A 9,218-nucleotide genomic window follows, 5' to 3' on the forward strand; every position below is an offset into this window, starting at 1 on the left:
TGATGAAGACTTCCTCTTCTTTCCCTTTCCTTGACCAATTGCCAAGACAGGAGCAGCAGACGGATTGGGAGTAGGTGCAACAGACTTGTCTTTGAAGTTGCTCTCAGCGACTCTCAAAAGACCTTGGAGTTTGCTTAGGGTGACCTCCTCTTTGTTCATGTGGTAGGTCATCCTAAATTGGTTGTACATCGGAGGCAAAGAGTGAAGCACCATGTCGATCGCCAAGTCTTCCCCAAAGTCAACATTTAACTTGCGAAGGCGATCGACATACCTTTTCTTCTTTTGCAGGTGCACAGTAAGAGATTCTCCATGACCCATCTTAGCGGAGATCATGTTAGTGAAAATCTCATAATGCTCTTGTCTCGCGTTTTGGTGGTATCTCTCCAATAAGTCTTGATGCATCTCGTATGGATACATGTCCTCGTAGGACTTTTGGAATTCGGAGTTCATGGTGGCAATCATGATGCAATGTACCTTCGTTGCATCTCGCTCATGAGTCTCAAAAGCGGTGATTTCGGCCGGAATAGCGATTTCGGGGTTGATCTTCTCAAGCTTTTCATCGAGGACATACTCCTTATCCTCATAGCGAGCAATGGTGCGAATGTATCTTATCCATTCGCTAAAGTTCGTTCCATCGAAGGTGACCTTTTGGCAAAGGCTCATCAACGTGAAAGAACTCGCAGCAACGTTGTTGTGTTCGACATCTATAGAAAGGACAAAGATAGATTAGAATAAGAATCCCTAATTATCACCCAATATGAAAAATTAGGGTTAGGATCCAACAATAACATTTACATATTAGAAAAGGGATGCCGTAATCTAACATGAAAATAAATTGAAGGTAAGTGAATGACGATTCACTAATTCTCCATCACAAAAACCTAGACTATTAGTCCTAAGTGTATTGAGAATTCCTAGGTTCGGATGAGATTCATTGAAACTATTCAATGGCATGTTTAAATCTCGATATGCCCCTCTTGTTTGTGACTGGGATGCCGAGGATCACAAAGCGGGTGTGAATTACCATGCAAATTCACATGGTGCCTTCATTGTAACGATCACCTATTCGATGTGCCAGTAAACCACACACGCTCCATCGAACTATGATAAACAATGAATCACCCTTTTCCACCTTTGCTTAGAACTAATTAGTGTGTCGGTAAACCACACACGCTCCACTAACTTCTTAGCAAGGGTGCAAAGTGTAATTTCATGGGATTGCATCAATTCACTTTTCCTAAAGTAACTAAGATTAGGAAAATTTTAAAACGTGTAGTTACTTTGTATTTCTTATTATACTTTTAATGAGAGGATGAGGTTGCCCTATCCTACCCATTCGGCTAACGACCCTCCACCAATCAAGCAAGCAGTGGGTGTGTGTGTACACCCATTAAGCGCCATTTTATAGGCCGCAACCTTATACCCACCTTATAGATCGGCTTCGTGAATAAGGCCTACTAACGGTAAGACTAGCATTTAGTTATACATACATATATATATATATATATATATATATATATATATATATATATATATATATATATATTATTCTAGTAATATCATATTAGTATAAGGTTGTGTTTTAAACCTTTTAAAACGTAGGGTTTGAAATTTAAGTTGTCTAAATTAAAACCTTTTAATCACAAATATAAATTTCAAAACTTGAGGGCAAGTTTTAAACATTTAAAACATGGAGGATCAAATAACAAATAATTCCAATTAACAATTAATATCCTAATTATCTTTATTTGATTTATCCAAGATTTCTTTTAAGATAATTATCAAAATAATTAATCAATTATCATATAAGGAGATTAAATATTTTATTAGATGATAAATATCTTTAATTAGATCAAGATTATAGTCATATATATAAAAAAAAAACGGATTAGGATTGATCTAATATGATTAAGGTAAGTTTCCATAAGATAAACATGAAAAAATCCCGGTTTTGCCTAATCATAACGCCCGGACTCGCCGAGTACACAAAGGGACTCGCCGAGTCAGGCCTACTCGCCGAGTCTACTTTGGAACTCGCCGAGTCCATGACTCAGAAACCCAAAAATCGAATTTTGCAGGTTTGTTTCAGTTAATCAAGCAACAATTTAAAGAAAACCAAGCTAGGCTCTGATACCACTGATGGGTTTTTAGCCATAAGAACTTTCCTATGTGCGCATGCAAAACCCTAATGCTCGGATCTAGGCTTTCTAATTAAACATGCTTTGAATCCAAGACTTCTAATGGCTAATTAGAATAAATTACAACATTGAAATAGATCTAGAATCATACCTTTGGATTCCTTGTTGATCTTGTTGTCTTGGAGCTTCTAGAGTCACAAATGTCACTCCTCTAATGGCTTACAAACACCAATAGCAAGAAGAATGATTTAAGAGAGAGGAGAGGGGAGGAATTCGGCCAGAGTATCTCTACTTTAGATGGTGTGTCGAATTCCTTCACCCCTAGGGTCTATTTATACTTGTAGACTCCTTAAGGATTACAACTTTAACCCTAATTGGATAACTTAGACTTTAAGTTGATCCATATCCTTTCCTTGATAACCCTATGGACGATTTTGGCTTATCCAAGCCCTAGAAATCGTCCATCCTATCTTGGATAAGGATTTATAGTCTAAAGTGTAACTATCAAACAATTGACAGTTTATACCCTCTTATTTAATTAATCTCTTTAAGTCACCAAATTAATTCCAATTAATCTATGACTTATATTAATCAAATAACCATATATTATTCCTTATAATATTTACTCTCTCTTAACAAATCATCCATCAAGTTGCTATGGTGAAGGCAACCCAAAAGGACCATGCACAACCGGGTCAAATACTTGCCTAATATAGTTGCAGCCTTAGACACTATTCCAACACATCCATGATGGCTTCCATCTTAATTGACCAGGTGTTGTAATTTAGTGAGGTTAACATTACGCACTATAGGGTGAAGGGGTTGTCCTTGGACTGATTGGATGATGATGGGGCTGTCATCTTGTTGAATCGAGGGTACTTAGGCATACCATTGATCAGGATCTGTAAAGCTCTGATACTAAATGTTGGTGATCAAGCCAATGAAAAAAAAAATGCAAAGCAGGGGCAAAACAGGAAGAATATGCAGCCGAATGATTCACCTTTTATTGAATGATTAATAGCAACCTAATGATTGAGTTGTTGTACAGGAATTTTCGACTGATTGTAACTAGTTGAATCAAAACTAATAAATAAAGCTATTTAACAGAAAAAGAGAAAAACTAGCAACGTCCCTATTCCAACGTTCTAGTCACCCACGTGCTTTTACCCTCCTGAATACTTGATCAACCGTTGACTAATAGATCGATATTCTTGTGAGTTGGCTTGTCTCACTTATACTTCTAGGGCCGCTTATGGAAATGTAAAATTTAAAGTAAAAAAGTTTAGTTGATGGATAGGAAGATGGTATCCATGACTTTGACATGCGTGCCGTTGACCAAAATCATCGTTGAAGTAGAACATCAAACAGGTATTCGAATTCAGTTGGGTCCCGATACAAATCAACGCTTTGCTACGCCATCGCCATGGTTGATTCCCATCCACAAACCAAGCAAGTTCAAGAAATAGCGGCAGACTATAACCACCTGCCGGAAAGATACATCCGTAAACAAGACGAAGAGTACGGTAGCGTCAACAACGCCGGTGTGTCGTCTCCGATCACTGACGATATTCCTGTTGTTGATGTTAGCCTCTTAACTTCATCTCTTTCGGAGCTCGATAAGCTCAAATCAGCTGTTAGCTCTTGGGGATGCTTTCAGGTTTCTCTCTCTATCTATCTCTCTCGATTTCATGTATCTTAGCCCTGAACACTTGTTCTGCGGGATAACTATCTGTTATTGATCGATCGATCGACATAATATCTGCAACTGTAGTTCTAATTCAATCCACCTGTTGTAAATTTAGAGACAATTTTAACATTTAGGCTTTATCAGTTTGAATGTAACAACCAGTTTCAGATTTGACGAATCGATTTTTTATTTAGGAACTAATCAATCTGGTGCTTGAGTAAATTGTTTTAAAGAAACTCAATTGGATCTCAGGCAATTAACCATGGAATTGAAAGTTCGTTTTTGGAGAAAGTTAGAGAAATCAGCAAAGTGTTCTTCGGGTTATCAATGGAGGAGAAAAAGAAATACATGAGAGCACAAAATGATCTCGAAGGCTATGGAAATGACATGGTTCTCTCACATAACCAAACTCTTGATTGGACTGATAGGCTCTACCTCACTGTTCTTCCAAAACACCAACAAAAGCTTCAATTATGGCCTCAAAATCCCTCTCACTTCAGGTAAACTAAACATTATTTCAACAACTTTATCTCAGATGCTGAAATGGGATTGACTTATTATAATATATCATGTAATTGTGATGGCATATCTCAGGGAGATTCTTGATGAATATAGTTGTAAGATAGAGTCAATCAATAAACTTGTGCTTAAAGCCCTTGCTAGATCATTAGATTTGGAAGAGAATTGTTTCTTGAATCAATATGGAACAAATTCAACAACGAATGCAAGATTTAACTACTACCCTCCTTGTCAATGGCCTGAAAAAGTTTTAGGAGTGAAACCACATGCAGATGGGTCAGCAATCACAGTTTTGTTGCAGGATAAAGAGGTTGAAGGGCTTCAAATCTTGAAAGATGATGAATGGGTTGGAGTTCCTATTGTTTGTGATGCGTTAACCATTAACATTGGTGATCAACTCGAGGTAATCAATCAATCAATCATTTTATTTGTTTGAATATTGATGGATTTTGTATGAAAAGGATATGATTTGAGAAAATGTATGTGTAGATAATGAGTAATGGGGTGTTCAAGAGTCCTGTGCATAGAGTGTTGGTGAACTCGGAAAATGAAAGGATGACTTTGGCGATGTTTTGCATGCCTCAAACGGAAAAGGATATTGGAGTTGTTGATGAACTTGTTACGTGTGAAAGACCAAGGTTATACAAGAATGTCACGTTTACTACAGACTTTTTTTTCAAGAATTATCAACAAGGTAGAAGAGCCATTGATGCTTGCAAGATTTGAAACAAACGGAATCCATCAAATTGTCTTTTGTTTGGTTGGTAGAGGATAAAATGATATTCAATTTTGTTTTGTTTTTTTTTTTATGTCAAAAGAATTGAATGGAGACTACATATACCAACAAATGTCACCTTGCAATTCTCATTCCAAGTACGGATAAAAACGGATAACTTTCTGTTAAATCTTATTGCTAAGGGTTCAAATTGGTATAATGAAAATATCTAATAGCTAAAAAAAAATATGTAAAAAAAACAGTTTCAAGAGTCTCTTAAAGTATATATCCGAGTGTTATAAACCCCAAAAAAAATTATTTAAAAAAACTTGAAGAGAAGACCACCATGAGTAGCAAAAAATGGTGCAAAAACGAGGGATTCAACAGCCATGAGTTTGATTAGGATATTTAGCGACGGCCCGGAAGTGTCCTTTAAAGGGTCGCCAACAGTGTCACCAATCACAGCCGCCTTGTGTGGGTCCGACCCTTTGGGGCCCAGCGTTCGTGCATGCTCAGAAGCGCCAGCCTAGAACAAAGTTTACATAAAATGATATTTTAAAAAACATATTTTTTTTAAAAAAAGGAAAGGATATCTTTGTAAGTTTAACAATACCTCGATATATTTCTTGGCATTGTCCCAAGCACCACCCGTGTTTGATGCAGATATAGCAATCTGTATTAAGTTTAAAAAAAACACGTGTGAGAAATGCATGATGAAGAAAAGGAAGGGTAAAAAGGTCATTTGGGCAATGACTGATGAGTACCTGAACGCCGGAGATAAGAGATCCGGCGAGAAGACCGGAAAGCGTTTCGACCCCAAAGAAAATCCCAACAATAAGAGGAGTAAGCATAACAAGGGCGCCAGGTGGAATCATCTCTTGAATGGATGCATCGGTTGAAATCTGAACACAAGTTGCATAATCGGGTTTTGAAGTGCCTTCCATGAGACCTGGAATTGTATTGAATTGCCTCCTGACTTCCTCCACCATTTTAAGCGCTGCACTTCCAACACTCCTCATTGTCATGGCTGAAAACCAGTAAGGAAGCATCGCTCCCACCAACAAACCAATAAAAACTTTCGGCGTCAAAACATCAACCGTTATGATCTCCGCTCTACTCACAAACGCACCAAATAGAGCCAACGATACAAGAGCCGCTGACCCGATTGCAAAACCCTACAAATAACCCGACAAATTAATCGCTGTCGCTAAATAAATGAAGGAATACTTGAATTGGTACCTTTCCGATGGCGGCAGTGGTGTTTCCGGCGGCGTCAAGGGCGTCGGTACGTTCGCGAATCCGGTGGCTCATCCCGGCCATTTCGGCGATGCCGCCTGCGTTATCACTGATCGGACCGTATGCATCGATGGCTAAACCGGTGGCGATGGTGCTCAGCATTCCGAGGGCGGCAACAGCGACGCCGTACATGGCGGCGAAAGTGAAACTAACGTAAATACTGATTGCGATTGCGAAGATCGGAATGATACATGACTTGTACCCCAAAGCAAGCCCGAAAATTACATTTGTCGCCGCCCCTGTCCGGCAAGAATCCGCCACGTCCTGGACCGGGCTGTATGCGTTGCTGGTGAAGTATTCGGTTACAAACCCGATTATAAGCCCGGCCCATAAACCGACACTAACACATAAGAACAATTGCCTGCAAAACCCAAAAAAACGTAAAAATTTGTATCCATTTGGTGGGAGTAAAATTGAAAATTACCAGTTGTGAACTTCTTTCTGGATTCCGAAATTGAAGATGGTGAAGGAGGGAGGAAGGGCAACCCAACTAACGAAGGCTATACCCACAGTCATCAAGATGGTGGAAATTATGAGTTGGTATTTTAAAGCGGGTTCGATTTCTTTAACAGTTTTGATTTCGAAAAAGTCAGTGGCGAAAAGGGTAGTGAGCAAACAAACAAGAATGCCAACGGAACTCACTAGGAGAGGATACATCATTGAAGTGAAATCATGATTGTTACCAAATGAGGAAATGGAAGCAACTACAAGAGCTGCACATGATGACTCAGCATACGACCCGAAAAGATCGGATCCCATACCAGCAATATCCCCAACATTGTCACCAACATTGTCTGCAATAACCTGTAACGAAAAGTTTTTAAAACCATGTTTATGTGTTCTGAAATTAGATGAAGAAGTAAGACTTACTGCAGGGTTTCTTGGGTCATCTTCTGGAATGTTCCTTTCTACCTTGCCAACAAGATCCGCCCCAACATCAGCGGCTTTGGTGTATATTCCACCACCAACTCTACCAAAGAGTGCCATGGAAGATCCACCGAGTCCATAACCAGTTATGGCTTCAAAAAGGCCTTCCCAATCATCACCATAATAAAGTTTAAACAGGTTGATGGTGATATACAGAACAAGGAGACCATTTGCAGCTAGGAGAAACCCCATGACAGCACCAGAACGAAAAGCAACAATAAAAGCCTTCCCTACTCCCTTTCTTGCTTCAAGGGTAGTTCTGGCATTTGCATATGTAGCAATTTTCATTCCAAGGTAGCCAGATATGACTGAGGTGATGCCGCCTAGTAGAAATGATATGGTGCTGAAGATGGCAGTTGCAAGTGCAGGTTTACAGAGCTTGCTGCTATCGTATGTGCATTGTTGGTCACTGGTGCTGAAACCCTCAACGGAGCCCAGGAATACAAAGATTAGAACAGCAAAAACAGCCATGAAAACAGCAACGTATTGGTATTCAGTGAAGAGGAAGGAAGTTGCTCCTGTAATAATAATAAATATGTCTATAAGGAAACATACATTTGTAAGAATTCAACACCACACACAGACTCTAAAAAGCTAGAGTATGTGTAAACTAGCAAGCTACATCAAAAGAATCACACCTTAAAGTCCTTATATTGCTTAGTAGAGAATTCATCTATAGAAAATAGAATTCATGCGAGATAAGCTTGTAGAAATAAATCACAGACTTGGACTGAAGTAGGAATTCACAATATCCAACGCAGGGAAGAGAGTACTATCAATATATATAAAGAAAGAACAAGGAAGATTTCTAATCATGATATAAACTCATTTGTAGATAAATTTTACTAACGTAGATCATGATTACACAGAGAGAATAAGAATATCGATAACAAATCATTCTAGTTTTCGAGATTTTATCGAGAAATCAAAAATCACCGCGAGAGATTACACCAACAATTAACGATCTAAAGGAAATAAAACAATCGCAATACCTTCGGCAATAGCGTTCTGAATTTCGGCACATTTACGAACAACGGTGTGGTCATTGACGCCTTCTTCTTCCTCAATCAAGGATTCAGCGTACCCATGCCTGCCGCCACCGGCGAAAGGCTTCTCCGGCGAGAGCTTGATTTTGGCGACAAGGCACCATTGGATGAGAGAGAAGAGAATTCCTATGACGGCGCAGACTGGGATTACGATTTCGGTGCCGAGATCTGGGAGAATTGTTGACGTCCCCATGGCCGTGATAGCGGAGGAGGACGGATCTCCGACGAGAAAAACGAACAAAATGAAATTTGGTAAAAGAGACGAAAAGTGAAGCAAAATGAAGGCCGGGTGGATGGGTGACAATGCAGGTTCCGGCAAGGAAGTTTAGATGGAGACGATGTTAAGGTGTATATATAGATACAGATATATGAATGTATAAATTCAGGAAAGAGAGAAAATCGAGCGGGTATGAAATTGATGTCTGTTCATTCTATAACTCCTTGCATCTATTGGGATGCTTACCAATACACTCCCTATCAAAAATAAATTTACAAAAATGGTCTCTCTAAATTACACAATGATCCCTACTTTAATTGAAAATTACATAAATGGCTCCTACATAGGAAACAATTTACAAACAAGGTCGATGTAATTTACAGAATGGGTCCCTGTGCAGAATTATTTTTATAGGAATAGTCCCTCCCTATTAACAAATTTACGAAAATAGTGCCTAAGTTTCATAAGTTATAGATATGGTCCATTTCTATTATCAAATTTACACAAGTGGTCCTTATGTTTCACAATATTATAAAAATGTTTCCTACTTTTAACAAAATTACATAAATAACCCCTACCAAAAGTATATTGTTCCTACCTTTCACAAAACTAGAGAAATAGTTAATGCCTAATAACATTTTACATAAATGTTTCATGTCTAATAACAATTTTA

The 9,218-nt window shown here is 38.6% G+C and overlaps 2 protein-coding genes across 2 annotated transcripts; one reads left to right on the plus strand and one right to left on the minus strand.

Annotated features, from left to right (window-relative positions):
* The first annotated feature begins 3,427 nt into the window (after nucleotides 1-3,427).
* Nucleotides 3,428-5,205, plus strand: LOC145009222 (protein SRG1-like). The gene is made up of 4 exons (XM_078967915.1): nucleotides 3,428-3,795; nucleotides 4,078-4,325; nucleotides 4,420-4,747; nucleotides 4,834-5,205. Exons 1-4 carry the CDS (start codon nucleotides 3,562-3,564, stop codon nucleotides 5,068-5,070), a joined length of 1,047 nt encoding a protein of 348 aa, XP_078824041.1. The 5' UTR covers nucleotides 3,428-3,561; the 3' UTR covers nucleotides 5,071-5,205.
* Nucleotides 5,206-5,249: 44 nt separating this feature from the next.
* LOC145009221 (pyrophosphate-energized vacuolar membrane proton pump-like) lies at nucleotides 5,250-8,713 on the minus strand. The gene is made up of 7 exons (XM_078967914.1): nucleotides 8,275-8,713; nucleotides 7,226-7,800; nucleotides 6,780-7,159; nucleotides 6,299-6,716; nucleotides 5,824-6,234; nucleotides 5,673-5,732; nucleotides 5,250-5,585 (listed from the first exon to the last, which is right to left on the minus strand). The coding sequence occupies exons 1-7, from the start codon at nucleotides 8,519-8,521 to the stop codon at nucleotides 5,379-5,381; spliced, it is 2,298 nt and encodes a 765-aa protein (XP_078824040.1). The 5' UTR covers nucleotides 8,522-8,713; the 3' UTR covers nucleotides 5,250-5,378.
* Nucleotides 8,714-9,218: the final 505 nt, after the last annotated feature.

This window comes from Lactuca saligna, chromosome 8 (genome assembly GCF_052625555.1).
Source record: "Lactuca saligna cultivar CGN05327 chromosome 8, ASM5262555v1, whole genome shotgun sequence".
Taxonomy (NCBI): Eukaryota; Viridiplantae; Streptophyta; class Magnoliopsida; order Asterales; family Asteraceae; genus Lactuca; species Lactuca saligna.

Excerpts from the sequence above, each read along its gene's own strand:
- LOC145009221 (XM_078967914.1), bottom strand. The coding sequence starts at position 8,521 with ATGGGGACGTCAACAATTCTCCCAGATCTCGGCACCGAAATCGTAATC. Across the intron at positions 7,801-8,274 it reads TCAGAACGCTATTGCCGAAG|GAGCAACTTCCTTCCTCTTC; the intron begins GTATTGCGATTG and ends TTATTATTACAG. Across the intron at positions 6,717-6,779 it reads CAGAAAGAAGTTCACAACTG|GCAATTGTTCTTATGTGTTA; the intron begins GTAATTTTCAAT and ends TGGGTTTTGCAG.
- LOC145009222 (XM_078967915.1), top strand. The coding sequence starts at position 3,562 with ATGGTTGATTCCCATCCACAAACCAAGCAAGTTCAAGAAATAGCGGCA. Across the intron at positions 4,326-4,419 it reads CAAAATCCCTCTCACTTCAG|GGAGATTCTTGATGAATATA; the intron begins GTAAACTAAACA and ends GGCATATCTCAG. Across the intron at positions 4,748-4,833 it reads ACATTGGTGATCAACTCGAG|ATAATGAGTAATGGGGTGTT; the intron begins GTAATCAATCAA and ends ATGTATGTGTAG.